The sequence below is a fragment of the Ranitomeya imitator genome, chromosome 3 (genome assembly GCF_032444005.1).
Source record: "Ranitomeya imitator isolate aRanImi1 chromosome 3, aRanImi1.pri, whole genome shotgun sequence".
Lineage (NCBI taxonomy): Eukaryota > Metazoa > Chordata > Amphibia > Anura > Dendrobatidae > Ranitomeya > Ranitomeya imitator.
In genome coordinates this window covers 772,142,684-772,163,209 of record NC_091284.1, presented here as the reverse complement: position 1 = coordinate 772,163,209, position 20,526 = coordinate 772,142,684, and the positions used below count along the sequence as shown (strand labels likewise).

Here is a 20,526-nt window from a genome sequence, read left to right as displayed (position 1 = left end):
CCCAGAGACCTGGTCGTTGCAGTAGTATCGCTCTGCCACTAAGGGGAGTGATGGTACGTCTGATGGCACTAAAGGAGTTCATCTGACCAGGTATCATCAGCACACATTATACTTCACACTCCGGCCACTAGGGGGAGCAAAGGGTATTATTTATTAGGACACTCCTCACACTGGTAAAACTAGGGGTTGGATAGGAAGTTAGTGAGAAGCTGACTGGGTTTTGTTCAGGCAACATCCCGTGGCAGGGGGTGTTGCGGGGGGAAGATTCAGGGGGGTCCCTGTCAGGCGTGGGAACCTGGCAGGCACCTAGCGACAAGGATAGAATGTTACGGAGCCGTGCCTGCGCTATCTGCAGCGGCATCCAAAGAAAGGACACGAAGCGAAGGATATTGTGGACAGTGAGAAACGAGATCAAAGCACAAAGGAGAGCCAGTAGGAGTCGTGCCTGGAGAACGGCAACATCCTACTGAGGCGCGTAGCCGGTGCCCGGAACACCGAGGAAGTAACTGACTTTATGCCTTACTTCAAATACCGCAGGACAGTTAATTATAGGTTGGCGGTCTACCTTACATCACCTAAGCAGACATAGGGGGCAACGCGTGGAGAGGGGGATCTCTAGGGTCCTGGAAGAGCTCCGAGCCTTCCCGTCAAATGGGTGCGTCCTAGCCATAACAAACCTGGGGGACGGAGAATAGAAAGAACTAGAAAGAACTGGAATGAACGAGAACAGAAGTTGTGAGGACTACCCCGAATGCTCAGCAGGGAAGCACTACAACACACAGGCGCTAGTGTTAGGCCACGATTTCCACCTGCAAAGGGAACTCTGGATGTGCCTTCGGACCGGCCGGTCTCAGACAGCCCTGTTAACCGTGCTCTGGATTGAGGACCCTGAAGTCTTCAGTAAAGAGGTAAAGAGACTGCAACCTTGTGTCCTCGTTGTTGACTGCACCTCGCATCGTCGCCATCTACATTATCGGGAAGCTCTGGGGACACACTTCACCTGTGGGAAGGTATACCATCTAGCTGCCATTCCATCACCCCAGTGGACCCCAAGCAGCGTCGGTCTCACTGGCCGAATACCACAGGTGGCATCACGAAACCTTGACAAACTACCATCACCCCTTTTATTGGACGCCCCTTAGCAGGGTCACGGACCGGGTCCAGCCACCGTGACAACCCCAGAACTGAGACAGAGAGGACCGGTACCGAGTAACCTGTGGCCCTGTGTCTGGGGGCGCTCCAGATGGCCCTGGGTTCCTCCTAATGCAGGACAATGCTAGACCTCATGTGACTGGAGCCTGTCAGCAGTTCTTGCAAGATGAAGGCATTGAAGCTATGGACTGGCCCCCCCGTTCCCCAAACCTGAATCCGATTGAACACATCTGGGACATCATGCCTCACACCATCCACCAATGTCACGCTGCACCATAGACTGTCCAGGAGTTGGCGGATGCTTTAGTCCAGGTCTGGGAGGAGATCTCTCAGGATTTCATCCGTTGCCTCATCAGGAGCATGCCCAGGTGTTGTAGTGAGATCATACAGGAACATGGAGGCCACACACACACACACACTACTGAGCATCATTTCCTTGTCTTGAGGCATTTCCACTGAAGTTGGATCAGCCTGTAACTTCATTTTCCACTTTGATTTTGAGCATCATTCTAACTCCAGACCTCCGTGGGATATTAGTTGTGATTTATGTTAATCATTTTTAGGTTTTATTGTTCTTAACACATTCCACCATGTAATGAATAAAGATTTACAACTGGAATATTTCATTTAGTGATATCTAGGATGTGGGATTTTAGTGTTTCCTTTATTTTTTTGAGCAGTGTACATTCCCCCTTATGGTAAGTAAAATGATGAGTGGAGTACTCCCAAAACATATTTGCACTCAAAAGAAACTTGGAGTAAACAAAAACCACTAACATATGAGAATAATAAAATCATGATTTTATTGTAAACAAATACTAAAAATACAGAATAAAAACTGTAAAGAGGGCAAAAAGAAGAGGAAAACATGATATTAAATGTTTCATGGTTAGAAGGAACAGCGAAGACAGAGATCCTTGCATTGTAGGATGACCATGTGGAGAGTGGCATCATAAAACACAAAATAGACTGAGAGATGGCTCATATCTTGGAAAATTCATAAGTTGATTCACATGTTAATCAAGGTATTACTGTACTGAGGCTGGTGAATTCCAATATTGTAAACTGTATCACAATTGTCAACATGGCGCATGTGTCACCTGGTGATGCTCCCCACCATTTCTGTAATTCCAAAGTGATTCTTAATCATTAATGGTATTTTCCTAAAATTGCAAGTTATCCTTCAGCTATCTAATAAATGCATTAGGATGTGGGATAGAGCAACCTGCTCCAAAAGAAGAAGCACCCCCAATAAACCTTTCCCCATCTCTCGAGACCAGAATGCGTCAGTAAGGACAGAGATTGATGGCTTCCCGTTGTCGAACCTTAGGGAGAGCTGAAACCTAAGATTAAAATACAATAATCAAATACCCCGCAGTAAATAAATAAATAAATGGCAATGGTGCATGAAGATAATATAGGGTACATAGTTAATATAATTTTGAACAAAAAAATACGTAAAAGCCATCCCACCACGTCATGGTGACCCTTTTTAGGACAGTCCTAACCTCTTGTATTAAAACCTTAAGAAATGTCAAATGATGTACATGTGAATTAGGGCCGAGCAGGACCAAGACCTTATTCCCATTTATGTCATTTTGCACATGGTAAGGTTTTCATGCACTATTGCTATCTATTTATTTATTTACTGCAGGGTATTACTTCATTTTGCTTTTATCTTAGGATTTGTCTGTTTAGTGGCCAGTGTGAACATGCGCCTACATGTTGCATGCACACCAACTTGTATTCTAGTTCATCTCTTTAGGTTTTTGCTTAGAAATTTTGGTTATGCTTAGAGCACCCAACCCAGTGTATCTAAGAGTTCATTCTAGAGTGGATCTCCTCCAAAAAGGAGATGAACCAGGGATTTGCAGGGTGGAGCAGAACCTGATGACCATACAGTCCTCTCCCTAGTCTGATCAAGAAGGGACCCATAAGGGAATCGCATCTCGAAAAGCCTAGGTAAGGCTGGTTTCACATTTGCGTTGGGCAGAGCTGTTGAGGGCTGCGTAGTTCCTCTTCCATTCAGCTCCGCCTATTTTGGCATGCATCCTGCGTACCTATCTTTAACATTGGGAACGCAGGCCATGTGAAGGTATGCGGATGCCTCCACATGCATCGTTTTGACGCTGCGCCGAACGCAACAAAATGCAACATGTTGCGTTGGACGCATTCGCATGGCCTGCTTACCCAATGTTAAAGATAGGTACGCAAGACACATGCTGATGTAGGCGGAGCAGAATGGAAGAGGAGCAACAGTGGGTGGGGCTTAATGGAGGAACTACACAGCCCTCCGCAGCTCTGCCCAACTCAAATGTGAAACCAGCCTTACAAACACAAATGGAAAAGGTGCCACATGGTGGAAAACAATTACAGGATATCAGCACAAGTACATCATACCAACCGTCAAGCATGGTGGTGGAAAGGTAGGACCTGGAAACCTTGCAGTCATTGAGTTGAACATAAAATCCTCTGTATACCAAAGTATTCTAAAGTCAAATATGTGGCCATCTCTTCAATGGCTAAACCTTGGCCAAAACTGGATCATGCAAAAGGACAATGATCCCAAGAACACCAGCAAATCTAGATCAGAATGGCTAACAAAGAAAAGAATCAAGATCTTGCAATGGCCAGACTTCGACCCATTCGTAACGCTGTGATGGGGCCTTAACCCTTTAGTGACTTGGCCAAATTTTTGAAATCTGATAATTTGTCACTTTATGTAGCAATATCTCTGGAATGCTTCAGCATATCTAATTGATTTGGAGATTGTTTTTTGTGACACTTTACACTTTTTGATAATGATAAACTTACGTTAATACGTTTTGTGTTTATTTATAAAAATATCAGAAATTTTGCAAAAATGCAAAAAAATTAGCAATTTTCAAACTTTGAATGATCAGATAGTCATACAGTATTTTTTTTTAATTTTGTTAACATATTAAAGGATTTCAAAATCTGTCAGTAATTTTTAATTTGTTTCAAGGAACATTCCAAAACTTATTTTTTTAGGGACCAATTCAGTTTTGAAATGGCTTTGGGGGACCTATATATTGGAATTCCCCAAAACGTGTACCATTTTAAAAACAGCACCCCTCAATGTATTCAAAATTGCCTTCAGGTAATTTATTAACCCTTCAGGTGTGTTTCAGGAATTAATGTAAAGTGACATGTCAGGATTAAAAAAAAAAATCTATTTTTACCACCTAAATGTTTCTAACTTCTGAACAGGCCACTATAGCCGGCAGACTTTGCGGCCTTTATTTGGCCATGAATTGCCATCGCAAACATCAGGACCACTTGATCAAGATCTCAAGGTGCCAGTGGGGTTAAAGAGGGAGACCCCACACTCTTTTAACCATCTAGATGTTGCAGTCATTATTTCCAGCAGTATTTAAGGGGTTAAACGGCCATGGCGGGTGCCAACACTGATCGTGGCTGATGCAGCAAAACCAGATCGTAAAGAAGAGTTGGCCCAAATTCTACCAGAACGACGTGAAAGACCGATAAAGTCATACAGAAAAAAAAACATTTACAAGTTATTGGTGCTAAGGTTGATTTAATAAGCTAATGCTTCATGGGGTGTACTTAATTTTTCACACTCTGCTTCTACTTTTTAGCCTTAGTTTTTGGTAAATAAATAATGACATGTTGGAATCTGTCATGCGTTGTGCTTCATCTGAGGTTGTATTTACCTAATTTTAAGACCTTTGAAGGACAAGAAAATGTGTTATTATGTTCTGATACGTAAAAACAAAGGGGTGTACTTAGTTTTTCCTAAAATTGTACCTACAGCATTAAAAAAAAAATTAACGTAAAATTTCTACAGATTTTGTTACCGTCTATAGAGTTATACACGGAGTCATAACATCTCCTTTGTTACCTAAGAGCTCCCGATGGTCGCTGGGGATCAGAAAATACACAAACGTGCTGGTTACAAACAGAGAATGCCTTGCCCTGGTTTGGGAATGTACCTCCAGTCTGACCAGTGTGAACAGATTCATGGAGCTCAAAACACTCAGCGTTTGTAGCGGTTCAGACTGTGCCAGGTCACTGTAGTTCACCAGCCTCTCGCTCTCAGTGCCCTCATTATAACACAGGGATTGGATGTTTGTGCCAGACCTTTCTTCATGCCGCAGATCTTTCCAAGCATGGCCACCACCCTGCCCTCATTTACACACATCCTCGCCCAGCTTGCAGAGAGCCGAGAGTTCTCACCATAGGTGCTACCGCTCTTACTCAGCAGCCCCTGAATTTCTCTCCTAGGGGCTCTTCAAAGTGATGCACTGTTCTGGATACGGCACGTCCCTCTCGTCTAGTCGGCCCAAATGGGAATTCTGTTGATTTCTTTTGGAAGCAAATGGTACAAAGTAGAAATCTCCAACATATAGTCATTATATATTTTCAATCATTTCCAACATATGACCAGAAAAATGAAATTAAGGGGGTCGTCTCATGACAGATATTAATGGTAATTCTAATAGATTCCCTGTAAGTAAAACTTGGTTGGGGTCAATGATGTGACGAGAAACTTTAGCGACTGACGTAGATGGACACGTCCATCTGATGATCCATATAATATAAATCTAAATATACGTATGAGCAGAGGTAGCAGAGATGAACTTGTCACTTTGGCTGTGTTTACATCGCATGTACGCCTCCTATATACCCTCCGATGGATGTCATACAGTGACAAAAGTATTGGGCCTTTCCAAAATTACATCTACAGGAGCTTTTATGACCTCCCATTCTACATCCATAGACATTAATATGGAGCTGGTTCCCCATTTGCAGCTATAACAGCTTCCGCTCTTCTGGGAAGGTTTGCTACAGGATTTTTGGAGGTGTCCTTTCTTCGAGAAGAACATCTGTGAGGTCAGACACTGATGATGCAGGAGAGGCCGAGCTCACAATCGCTAGTCTAGTTCATCCCAAAGGTGTTGGATGGGGTCGAGGTCCAGGCTCTGTGCGGCTGGTCCATGTTCTACCACACCATCCTCCTCAAACCATGTCTTTATGGCCCTTGCTTTGTGCAGTGGGGCACAGTCACAGGGAACAGAAAAGAGCCTTCCTCAAACTTTTCCACAATGTTTGAGATTTCAATTGTCTGTATCTTGGTAACTAAAGCAATAAGGTTTCTCTTCACTGTAACTTATGGCTGACCCCTGAACAACAAACCCATAGTATTATCCCTTCTCCACCAAACATTATAGTTGATACAATGCAGTCGTATGGGTATCATTCTCCCGACTCATCCATCAGATGCAAGATAGAGTAGTATGATCCGTCACTGCACAGACCATGTTTCCACTGCTCCAGATTCCAGTGGTGTCTGCTTTACACCACTAAATCCGATGCTCAGCATTGTGCTTGGTGACATAAGGCTGCATACAGCTACTCAGCCATTAAGTTCCCGGCAGGGGCAAAGTTTTTGTGCTGATGCTAATACCAGATGTTGTTTGGACTGTGCAGATATGGAGCATTGGTGACTTTTCTGCCTTTCGCTACGGTCCGTAACTTTCCTTGGTTTCCACTCCATGGCTAAGTTGCTGAAGTTCTTTCTACTTCTCAACAATATCTCTCACAGATGATGGGAGAATATTTAGGACAGAAGAAATGTCTTGAACTGTCTTGTTACACCCGTGGCTCCTATGAAAGGACCCTGCTCAAATTCATTGAAGCTGTGTCCCAATAGTTTTGACCATATAGTGTAAATTACATGTTTATTTTTTTTATAATGGAGCCCTATAGTGATGGCTGCCACCATATAGCATCAATAGAAGGCATTCATGTAATGTCTACGTACCGGCATATACCGTACATTACGTACGGTATTTCATCCTTCTTCTCCGCTAGATTTCTAAAACTTAACATGGACAAAGCAAAATTCATCATCTTTCCTCCATCTCATGCGACCGCCCCAACGAGCCTATCCATTACAGTAAACGGCTGCCCACTCTCCCCAGTCCCACAAGCTCGCTGTCTCGGGGTAATCCTTGACACTGATCTCTCCTTCAAACCACATATCCATGCCCTTTCCTCTTCCTGCCGCCTTCAACTCAAAAATATTTCACAGATCCGTACATTCCTAAACCAAGAATCTGCAAAAACCCTAGTCCATGCCCTCATCATCTCCCGCCTTGACTACTGTAACCTCCTGCTCTGTGGCCTCCCCTCGAACACTCTCGCACCCCTCTAATCTATTCTAAACTCTGCTGCCCGACTAATCCACCTGTCCCCCCACTATTCCCCAGCCTCTCCCCTCTGTCAATCCCTTCACTGGCTCCCCATTACCCAGAGACTCCAGAACAAAACCCTAACCATGACATACAAAGCCATCCACAACCTGTCTCCTCCATACATCTGTGACCTCGTCTCCTGATACTTTCCTGCGCGCAACCTCCGATCCTCACAAGATCTCCTTCTCTACTCCCCTCTTATCTCCTCTTCCCACAATCGTATACAAGATTTCTCTCACGCATCACCCCTACTCTGGAACCCTCTACCCCAACACATCAGACTCTCACCTACCATCAAAACCTTAAAAAAAAACCCTGAAGACCCAGCGCTTCCGACAAGCCTACAACCTGCAGTAACCACCGATCAACCAAACCACTGCACAACCAGCTCTATCCTCACCTACTGTATCCTCACCCATCCCTTGTAGATTGTGAGCCCTCGCGGGCAGGGTCCTCTGCCCTCCTGTACCAGTTGTGACTTGTATTGTTCAAGATTATTGTACTTGTTTTTATTATGCATACCCCTCCTTGCATGTAAAGCGCCATAGAATAAATGGTGCTATAATAAATAATAATAATAATAATGTGTAGGCCAAACCTGACGTGAATGAGTGAGTAGGTTTCCATCATTCATACAGTATAGGAAATTACAGAGAAAACATTGTGAAATTACAATGATCGGTGCCAAATAACAAACTCACATCTGTTACTGACATATTCAGCCGTGCTACATCTGTATATAACACTACCTCAGATTTTGATTAATACATCAATAGGGGCTTCATAGGATTTATCACTTACTTGGTTATTGTCCTTGACTTATTAAGGGCTTTGCTTAGCACAAGGGATGGAGCAGATTGACGTCTTTGTGCCAAACTCTTCATTTTCTGTCAAAAGAAAATCAGATATTTTTTGAGTAAATTACGGTCTTAAAAACTCCTATCTTTAAAAGCATACACAAAGGAGAGCACAATAGTACACATGTAAGTCAGAGATGGTGCAAATTGATTCACAAAACCCGGTCCATCAGCCATGTTGGTAATCTGTGGATGCTTGATGGGAGCCCTGAGAACCACCTTTCAGGTGAGATCAGGCACCGGTTCAGTGGCCTCATTGGGGCTTAGGTCTGAAGCAGGATTTTGAAGTATGCACCAACCAGGGCCATAGACTATAATGGTACCGACAAATCAAACGTGTTCTCTATTGAGCATCATTGTCGAGCATATATGCCTACTGGATGAGAACACTAAGACGCAGTCTACTACGTGTGAGTGTTTGCCTCCAGTAGGCGTACATGCCTGAAAATAATGCACACATATAATCTGTCATTACATCACCATTATAGACTAAGACCTCATCGATGCATAGGTCCGAATCCCGTTTTGCGGGGGGTTCAGACGTAGGCACAGATGTAAGCCACTGAACAGGTGCCTAAACGCAGAAAGCAACCTTGCCTGATGGCAGCCACAGCTCTTCTTTGGATTAGGTGACCTGACACAACGTTGTTGTAATGGTGTGAAACATCCCACCATGATAAGCTGGCTAATCAAGAGGAGCTGCAGATCCTGTATTTTAATGGGCGGTTCTCAGGGATCCTGTCCAGCGGCCACAGATTACTGACATGATGGATGGACTGGTTGCTGCTATCACATTGCACCCACTTCAGCGCAAGCTCAATTCACTCTACAGTTGGGAATTAACTCAATATAAGGGTTTACGATCGCCGTCTTCAACAACACGGCTCGATTTACAGTCATGGCCAAAAGTATTAACACCCCTGCAATTCTGTCAGATAATACTCAGTTTCTTCCTGAAAATGATTGCAAACACAAATTCTTTGTTATTATTATCTTCATTTAATTTGTCTTAAATTCCACACCAAGCATAAAAAAGGGGGTGGACAAAAGTATTGGCACCGTTCGAAAAATCATGTGATGCTTCTCTAATTTGTGTAATTAACAGCACCTGTAACTTACCTGTGGCACCTAACAGGTGTTGGCAATAACTAAATCACACTTGCAGCCAGTTGACATGAATTAAAGTTGACTCAACCTCTGTCCTGTGTCCTTGTGTGTACCACATTGAGCATGGAGAAAAGAAAGAAGACCAAAGAACTGACTGAGGACTTGAGAAACCAAATTGTGAGGAAGCATGAGCAATCTTAAGGCTACAAGTCCATCTCCAAAGACCTGAATGTTCCTGTGTCTACCGTGCGCAGTGTCATCAAGAAGTTTAAAGCCCATGGCACTGGGGCTAACCTCCCTAGATGTGGACGGAAAAGAAAAATTGACAAGAGATTTCAACGCAACATTGTGCGGATGTTGAATAAAGAACCTCGACTAACATCCAAACAAGTTCAAGCTGCCCTGCAGTCCGAGGGTACAACAGTGTCAACCCGTACTATCCGTCGGCGTCTGAATGAAAAGGGACTGTATGGTAGGAGACCCAGGAAGACCCCACTTCTTACCCCGAGACATAAAAAAGCCAGGCTGGAGTTTGCCAAAACTTACGTGAAAAAGCCTAAAACATTTAGGAAGAATGTTCTCTGGTCAGATGAGACAAAAGTAGAGCTTTTTGGGCAAAGGCATCAACATAGAGTTTACAGGAGAAAAAAAGAGGCATTCAAAGAAAAGAACACGGTCCCTACAGTCAAACATGGCGGAGGTTCCCTGATGTTTTGGGGTTGCTTTGCTGCCTCTGGCACTGGACTGCTTGACTGTGTGCATGGCATTATGAAGTCTGAAGACTACCAACAAATTCTGCAGCATAATGCAGGGCCCAGTGTGAGAAAGCTGGGTCTCCCTCAGAGGTCATGGGTCTTCCAGCAGGACAATGACCCAAAACACACTTCAAAAAGCACTAGAAAATGGTTTGAGAGGCACCCTTCAAATATCAGGGACCTGGAGCAGTTTGCCAAAGAAGAATGGTCTAAAATTCCAGCAGAGCATTGTAAGAAACTCATTGATGGTTACAGGAAGAGGTTGGTCGCAGTTATTTTGGCTAAAGGTTGTGCAACCAAGTATTAGGCTGAGGGTGCCAATACTTTTGTCTGGCCCATTTTTGGAGTTTTGTGTGAAATGATCAATGTTTTGCTTTTTGCTTCATTCTCTTTTGTGTTTTTTCATTTAAGACAAATCAAATGAAGATAATAATACCAAAGAATTTGTGTTTGCAATCATTTTCAAGAAGTAACTGAGTATTATCTGACAGAATTGCAGGGGTGTCAATACTTTTGGCCATGACTGTAGATCATTGTTTGCTCCATGAAGACCCATTTCTAAACACATTTACCCTGGCCACCAGCTGACTCTTGAATCTCTAGAATTTTTATTGGAATTTGCCATTGACTGACAACTTACCCCTTCCGAGGAAATAATAGTCATACATGCAGATTTTCAAATAAATTACTGACTTTGCATTTTATGGATAGACGAGTATAAAAGAGAGTGAGCCATTCATAACTAGTCTGGCTTATAGAGCTGGAACCTGATCAGCAGGACGTCCATTTGCCCTTCTAGGTCATGTAGACAGGGGTCTACTACTTGACGCAGCCCCATTAACCTCCCCAACAATGGGGAATCACATACCACAATATCTCCTTTCCAATGTAAAGAGCTCATTCTCTTCTTCCAGACATGACTGTGTTGACTTTACTGATGAGTATCAAATCTTCTGCCTGGTAAACGTATGCGTAGAGAAATAAGTCCCCACTCCACTAATATTTTGCCTTTAGGGTTAAGAAAACTCTTTTACTTAAATGTGTCGTCCAACCCAAGACAAGAATGTAAAGGGAAACAAATGCGTGTATGGAAGCCAAATGGCTCTGAGCTTTTAATTCCTAGGCCGACATGGATTGTGAATGTAGAGATAATCCCTACAGACCCGGAGACATTTAGAATTCTTTTACTTTTTATTTGCTGAATGTATATTATAGACAGAAATGATAACTCTTCCGCTACACCTATCATGACCCATAGGTGTGTGCAGTCCATTGGTGCTGTGTCTCTGATAACCAAGTATCATGAGGTCCAGAATGCTTGTCGTTACCATTCTGGAATCCAAAGTATAAGCAAAGAGACCTCATATACTAATATGAAAACAAATATCCATATAGGCTAATAGCATCCAGGCATGTAATCATCCATGGCATCACCCTTTAGTAGCAATAATCGATGCTAGACAATACTTGCCAATGAAAGATTTGGCAGAATTTCTGGGCATGCGCCCTAAGCCTTCCAAAACCTACTGGCAACAAGAATGTCCAAACAACACAGGGTGCCCAAACAACAATTCAGGGGATGAAAAATTTGGCTGCAAGGAGGATTGGTCTGAAAAAGAGGCAATGGCAATGCCTATGGGGAAAAACTACCAGCATCACTCCTGCACAACCAGCGCCAAATGTTGGAATGTATGAGCTAGATTTTCCACCATGGCACTTCCGTATGCTATTGGAATGCCTGTGTTAAAAATACTAAAAACAGTCGCTACTCAGCCTTCCTTGGTCTAGCGCTCCTTCTTTGTGGTCTGATTCGACATTTTTTTTCTGATTGCAGCGGTGACAGCAATGTAGCAAATCGTTGGCCTTATACTGTCAACATTAGCGGAGCTGCTGGGCCCAGGGATTTGCCGCAGCGCTGTTGATGTCACATCATAGCTATAGCTGGTAAGCAATCACAGGAGTAACTGTGGAAATGCAGTCGTGTACTCATTGCCATGATTTTCTATGGTTTTTAACATGGACAAACCGTTGGCAGCCAGAATGTTGAAAACTAGAATGGCTTGGTGGTATCGTTATTTGGAACCAACAGCTTTCTATTCAGCCCCTTTGCCACATACAAGCCCTTGCCTATATCTATTCTAGGAAATAAGGATGCTTTTCATTTGGACTAACAAGCTTCTAAAAGACGCTTTTTCTTTCAGGTCTTCAGATATTAGCTCTTTGCGAAGACATTGGACATCAGACATCTAACCAACCAAATGTTCCACTGAATGCAACCAATTAGTCTCACGTCATCTGGTAGAATCTCATTATATGCAATTTAGGAAAGAAATCAGCATGATCAGACAAATCCATCCCTCCTAATCCATATTATAGACCTGAGGCCAAATCCTTCTAGACCTAGCAGACATCATCATCCATTCATGATCCTGCTTCCCTCAATCTTTTCTCCAACCAAATGAACCCCGGGGGTCTCATTCTTAAAATTCCCGCTGTTTAATAGTTTGTTACCCCTTGTAGAGTAGGCGTCCGGCTGATCCTCCACCCCCACTAAGCACTTTTTCGGGAGTGCAGAGTGGTCTTAAACTTCATTAGGATGAGCCAATTCAGTATCATTATGAGTATGGGGAATTAATGAGACGTGACTGCTGTAGCCAGCGATTATGTAATTAATAACATTGCTTGGGACCTCATTGTTCTCCTAATGAGCGGTGGCCATACTGACAGATTTCAGATGCAAGCGGTTTACATCAGCCATGACTGACTTAAATGCATTTGGTGTGTTTCATCACCATCATGTGCTTAAATGATATTTATCAGAAAAAGAATGCTTAAATCACGCAATTTAGATTTTTCTTTAATAGCTAATGAGCTTTGTTTTACATTTTTCATGATTAATATGTGCTTAAAAAATAGCAATAAAATGATATTTCTTTTTTTTGTGCTCTCTCTTTTTCACTTGCAATACCTCTACTATAACACTGGAGGCCGAGAACACCAGTAACAGGTGCCACCTTGACCCCTTGTCTGCACAGGAGACTTCTGTATCTATCAAAGAGCATGCCCACAATAATACATATATCAGAGAGCATGCCCACAGCAAAGCACACATCACAGCGCATGCCCACAGCAATGCACACACCACAGAGCATGCCCACAGCAATGCACTTATCACAGAGCATGCCCACAGCAATGCACACACCACAGAGCATGCCCACAGCAATGCACTTATCACAGAGCATGCCCACAGCAATGCACACACCACAGAGCATGCCCACAGCAATGCACTTATCACAGAGCATGCCCACAGCAATGCACACGTCACAGAGCATGCCCACAGCAATGCACTTATCACAGAGCATGCCCACAACAATACACATATCACAGAGCATGCCCACAACAATGCACATATCACAGAGCATGCCCACAACAATGCACATATCATAGAGCATGCCCACAGCAATGCACTTATCACAGAGCATGCCCACAGCAATGCACACGTCACAGAGCATGCCCACAACAATACACATATCACAGAGCATGCCCACAGCAATGCACAGATCACAGAGCATGCCCACAACAATGCACATACCACAGAGCATGCCCACAACAATGCACATATCACAGCACAGAGCATGCCCACAACAATGCACATATCACAGCGCATGCCCACAGCAATGCACACACCACAGAGCATGCCCACAGCAATGCACACACCACAGAGCATGCCCACAGCAATGCACTTATCACAGCGCATGCCCACAGCAATGCACACACCACAGAGCATGCCCACAGCAATGCACACACCACAGAGCATGCCCACAGCAATGCACTTATCACAGAGCATGCCCACAGCAATGCACACACCACAGAGCATGCCCACAGCAATGCACTTATCACAGAGCATGCCCACAGCAATGCACACACCACAGAGCATGCCCACAGCAATGCACTTATCACAGCGCATGCCCACAGCAATGCACACACCACAGAGCATGCCCACAGCAATGCACTTATCACAGAGCATGCCCACAGCAATGCACACACCACAGAGCATGCCCACAGCAATGCACTTATCACAGAGCATGCCCACAGCAATGCACACGTCACAGAGCATGCCCACAGCAATGCACTTATCACAGAGCATGCCCACAACAATACACATATCACAGAGCATGCCCACAACAATGCACATATCACAGAGCATGCCCACAGCAATGCACTTATCACAGAGCATGCCCACAGCAATGCACACGTCACAGAGCATGCCCACAGCAGTGCACTTATCACAGAGCATGCCCACAACAATACACATATCACAGAGCATGCCCACAGCAATGCACAGATCACAGAGCATGCCCACAACAATGCACATACCACAGAGCATGCCCACAACAATGCACATATCACAGCACAGAGCATGCCCACAACAATGCACATATCACAGAGCATGCCCACAGCAATGCACATATCACAGAGCATGCCCACAACAATGCACATATCACAGAGCATGCCCACAACAATGCACATATCACAGAGCATGCCCACAACAATGCACATATCACAGAGCATGCCCACAACAATGCACATATCACAGAGCATGCCCACAACAATGCACATATCACAGAGCATGCCCACAACAATGCACATATCACAGAGCATGCCCACAGCAATGCACACATCACAGAGCATGCCCACAACAATGCACATATCACAGCACAGAGCATGCCCACAACAATGCACATATCACAAAGCATGCCCACAACAATGCACATATCACAGAGCATGCCCACAACAATGCACAGATCACAGAGCATGCCCACAACAATGCACATATCACAGAGCATGCCCACAACAATGCACAGATCACAGAGCATGCCGACAATAATGTACATATCTCAGAGCATGCCCACAACAATGCATATATCACAGAGTACGCTCACAGCAATGCACATAGATTGTAAGCTTGCGAGCACGGCCCTCACTCCTGTTAGTGTCCGTTGAATTACGAGCTATTCGATAATGTTTTTACTGTCTGTGCATGTCCCCTCTGAATTGTAAAGTGGTGTGGAATATGTTGGTGCTATGGAAATAACAATTATTATTATTGCATATCATAGCACACACTCACAGCAATGCACGTATGCCAACAGGAATGCACATATCATAGAGCATGTCCACAAATAATACCCATGTCATAGAGCATGCCCACAACAATGCACATGTCATAGAGCATGCACACAACAATACACATATCATAGAGCATGCCCACAACAATACACATATCATAGAGCATGCCCACAACAATGTACGTCATAGAGCATGCACACAATACACATATCATAGAGCATGCCTACAATACAAATGTCATAGAGCATGCCCACAACAATGCACATGTCATAGAGCATGCTCACTACAATGCACATGTCATAGAGCATACCCACAACATTGTCAATATCATTGAGCATGCCCACAACAATGCACATGTCATAGAGCATGCCCACAACATTGTGAATATCAGAGCATGCCGACAACAATGAATATATCATATAGCATGCCCACAACAATGCACATGTCATAGAGCATGCCCACAAAAATGGACGGGTAAGTTCCACACATATCAGAGAGCATACCCACAACTATAAGCGTCATTTAAAAAAAATGTTTCTAATGTCAATGGACTGTAACATTCACAGCTCAGAAATCAGAATAATAAGATCATAAAAATGGAAACTAGAAAAGTGTGTTTCATTGCAGCTTTCTCAATAGTAAGGAAATGAGAGGATACAGTCTCTTAAAACTCACTGGGCATTTCTCAAAATATACAGATTTTTATTCCAAAGTTCTTTCAAAGTGATTTTAACTGGAGTAATATATTTAATTTAATTGATGGTTAAAACCGGAACTAAAATCTAGTGCTTGGAGCATGAAAGTCTTTATAGGTTATTCGTGGGGAGACTGGGGGGCTCATCCACCTAAGCCATACAGCAATGTTGTATCTCTGTGGAGAGAGAACAAATTCGGTCTCACGTCTCCTTATCTCCAAGGTTTATCACACTCTCGATTTCAGATGAATTTTTCAGAATGACCGTGTATAATATGTATCAGCAATGTGGTCATTTTAAAGGGTCGTCGAGAAAAAAAATGTAATTTTCAAATAGCCTATAAGGACATATTAAATTACTAACAGGGGCTGCCAGCGTGGAGAATATCTACAAGGACAGTCTATCAGAATATCCATACATTACCTTTACATCACTGCCCACTGTGTAATACCCAATTCCGCCTGCGGGGGCGATGTAGGGATATTGGACACTTCCTTTCAAGTTCTGCTGCAGATTACGGCTGATATATTCTTTACAGTGAGACAACCTATGATTAGCAGAATTTTAATGGCCGTTTTAAAATAAATACTTGTCTGCCGCCGTCTGCAACCTCACTCAGAATACTATGCTGTAAAATGACTCGATGTTTTTAGGTTGTTTTGTTGGGTCTTACTTCCTTTATCCCCACCCATCGTCTTTTCACACACGGAGCACCTGAGGTTGAAAACCGCTTAATGCATACCATAATATTGTAATACATTTTTTTTTTCAATAGAGCTGACTTGGAAGAAATCGCAGACGTATTTTATTTCCCCAGAGAACGACTATTTGGCAGGAAAGTGGAATCAGCAAAAAACAAGCATCCAAAACACACATCAGAGCCGAAACCGACCAATCTACGGCTCAGCGTAAAGGATGGTTTCTGTTTGGGTACGTTATTCACTGCGACCTGCGCTGACCCAGCCGTCGTTATTTGGGTTCAGGTCGTCATTACTTCATCTGACCCCCATGTGGGAAGACCCCGCAGATGCTCATCCCTCACACTTTGCTTTGTAGGTGAAAATATTAGCAAATTGCATTAAAGAAGTATTCTCACATTTTAGGACAGGTGCAGAGGCCTGTATAATCGGTCCAAGTGCGATCTGACAAAACGTTTGTTCACACCCAGACTGATGTTATTTTACGGGGCAGTGCACATGTCCAATGTCTAAAAAAAAAAATCACTGCTTGTCTGAGTTTGATCTGATATTCAGACCACCCTAGGCTATGCAAGTCAATGGATACGTGGAAACTATCAGACTGCACTTGGATGACATCTGAGTGCAGTCCGATTGCCACTTGAGTTTCAGTCGGATAGACTGCACATTGCATTTCGTTCTCAGACCGAGTTTCATAGAACGTCTGCAATGTCCATCGAATTATGTATGTTCCCCACATAACTAAATATTTACCAGTGGCCATCTTCTACTGGTTCCAGCACTACTCCAGTCGCTATTCACTGTCTTGTGGTCGCAGCCCTGACTAGCTGGAAGTAGAAGGTAACAGTCACAGTCTCACTTAGGGTTGTCCACTACTTGGATAACCCCTTCTGAAACCCGATGGTTCCCCTCAGTAAAATAGTGACACCTATTATACTCACCTCCGGTGCCGGAGCCATTCCAGCAGTGTCGGCATTGGATCTCCTGGGATCTCTTCATATTTTTATGTCATGCAATCCCTGTGGCCCATCAGCGCTGGCTTCACTTCCCCTCCTATGGTCGGAATTGACATACGAAGGACGTGACACGGCAGCAGCAGCTCTCGCTTCCTCCAGACATCTTGATGTGTCCAAAGGCAGAGAAGGGAACCAGCGCTGATTGGCCACAGGGGTCGTATGACATAAAAATGTCACGGGAGCCCTGGGAGAGCCAGTGCTGACAACGCTTGAATGGCACCGGCACCATAGGTGAGTAAAAATAGTACTATTTTCATGGGGAGGAAACATAGGGGTTGTTTGAGTAGTGGGCAACGCCTTTAATGTAAGTCTATGAGACCCTTGGTCTGAGTTTCAGACTTCTGGTCTGCCCAGCAATCACTGGAGCGGTCCGGCCACTCATGACTGTGGTCACAAGGTGCAGAAGGTGATGGGAAGAGACCGGTAAGTAATTTATGACACAGGGAACATACATTACTGATACCTATACAAAACCCCGGAATTGTACTTTAATTCTGAATGGATAAACAAGAGGTAGAAAATGATTTCAGTGGACAACAGTGAGGTTTTGTCCCCTTGTATCTATGAATGTGGTATACACAGGCTCGGACTGGCCCATAGGGGAACAGGGGAATCCCCCGGTGAGCCCCCAACCCCAATATATGGGTAGTACATGGCATAATTCACTTGATTCACTCTGTACAGAAAAAAGCAGCATCTCATCATTCATTAACCACACTACCCAGTTTATTATTAGGTAGAGATATAGGTATATTTTTGAAAAAGGGTAATATTTGTATGCAGGTGAAAAGTGGGCCCCCAAAGTCATTGTTACTGGTGGGCCCTTGGCACGCCGGTCCAACACTGGGTATACATGTCGCTGGCTTCTATTTCTTTGGCAAAATGTCTTCACTATTTCTAGCTTTTTTATATCCACCCTATTATTTGGGTGGGGACGTACTAAGATTTTATTTTGCAAAAGAAAAAATGCAATTTGAACACATGATGAACACAATATGTTTTGGATCCATGTTTTTATGTGCTAATGTCCATGGACCCAGTAACAGATGGGCAGGTGCTCATCCTCAGACCCTCCTTAAAGTCGTCATTAAAAATAAAAATAAAAAAACGGGTATTTAGCGCCACCACAGGGAAAATGAAGCATTACACATTAACCTTTGATATCAATGAGCTGTATGAGTCAATCATAAATGTGCCTGGTCTTCAGACGTAAGAGATGATCTTTGTGGCCACTGCTAACTTTCTAAAACTAGACAAACCCTTTACATGGCCATAATAGGGTCTCATTTTAGAGTCACTTTCCGAGTCACAAGATTTTGGGGGCTGTATGATTCTACTGAACTGAACATAGAACACCGTGGCGTTTTATTATATGTTGATGGTAGAGGGTCCAGCTGTTAAATACTGAAATCATAGCTGTCCATACTCCAGAATTTACTAGGATGGTCCCTATTACTGTTATTATACAATTCTGGCAAATTCAGAGCTTCAGAAAAATGGTGGGATGTATGTAACGGTCACATAAAAGTGCACATTCCTGGGCAGGGCAGGTAATTCCTGAGGACTGAAAGCATAAGAGTCGTTTTTATTTGTAAGTCATAAATCGTTATTAAACATGAAAATAAGCAACTCTGTAATATACAGCTTTGGCAAAAAAATAAGAGACCACTGCACAGTTTTATAAAAATCAGCTTCTCTACATATCTGACAGCCATTCCATTCCAGTGTCAGTTGAATTCCAACCTGAGGACACCTCATTCTACTTAAGGTGCTTCTGATTAGGTGATCACCTGAACCAAATCTTATTTAGCGAAGGAAAGTATAAAAAACCCTGCTGTGGTGTTCACAATCCTCTTGCAATAGGATAAGCTGGATGGCAAAACAAATGCTAGTTATATCCCAAAAGTAATAGGAATGAAAAAATAACTTTTAACCATGCCAAAGGAGTTGAAAAGAAAAGTGTTGAGTTAGGAAAGAATGGCTCAATTCTGACTTTACTGGTAGAAGGACACAGTGAGCGTGGCCTGTCTGCTGATGGAGTAGGTCGCACAGAGCGGGAGCTCCACAGCTAGGAACCTTAAAGCGGCCCATATCTACCTCCTCGGCGTTCCCGTTCACCTCCGCGATATCGGTATCGGTTCCCGGTGCGGTGGTGAGTGTATGGGGAAATCTAAAGCGGGCGCCCGTGATCCCTCCAGGAGAATTCCTGATTTCTTTGCGGCCACCCCACAGCCACCGCCGAAATCCAAGATGGCGCCGTCCTCCCCCAGGCCTTCCCGCTCTTCGCAACGCAACGCTCAAGCGTCGCAATCAAGTGGTGCAGCGTTGCATTCAGGCGGAGCAGCGTTGCATTCAGGCGGAGCAGCGTCGCATTCAGGCGCTGCGGCGTCGGATTCAGCTGACGGTCCGGTGACTGCTGCTCTCCTCAAGGGCTTGCTTGGAGACCTCAGAACCTCCATTCAAGAGGATATGCGCACTATGCTGGCTGAACTAAGAGGGGAGGTGGTGGAGCTGGGTAATCGCACTGACCGCCTGGAACGCAAGATGGCGGAGCTGGTCTCTACCCATAACGAACTCTGGGACGCCCATGAGACCCTGCAAACCCTGGCCACTAAAACCCACTCTAAAGCCCTGGACCTGGAAGACAGGTCCAGGAGAAACAACGTTAAGCTCAGAGGCATTGAGGAATCTGTCCTTGCAGGGGATTTGAAGCTATTTTTGCAGGACTTTATGGTTGCAGCTCTCCCTCAGTTTGCTCCTAAGGATATCATAATTGACCGTGTGCACAGGATCCCTAAACCGTCTGGCCTGGGTCCCTCTGTCCCAAGAGACGTGCTGGCACGCATACACTTCTACGAAATGAAGGAAGATTTTCTC

At 44.0% G+C, this 20,526-nt stretch overlaps 1 protein-coding gene across 1 annotated transcript in view; it reads right to left on the bottom strand.

Moving 5' to 3' along the window:
- ARHGAP20 (Rho GTPase activating protein 20) overlaps nucleotides 1-20,526 on the bottom strand; it is a 230,983-nt gene that overhangs the window by 173,697 nt on the left and 36,760 nt on the right. The window contains exon 2 of the mRNA XM_069759069.1: nucleotides 8,193-8,278. Coding sequence (XP_069615170.1) covers nucleotides 8,193-8,278 — 86 coding nt within the window. The remainder of the gene's footprint in view (nucleotides 1-8,192; nucleotides 8,279-20,526) is intronic.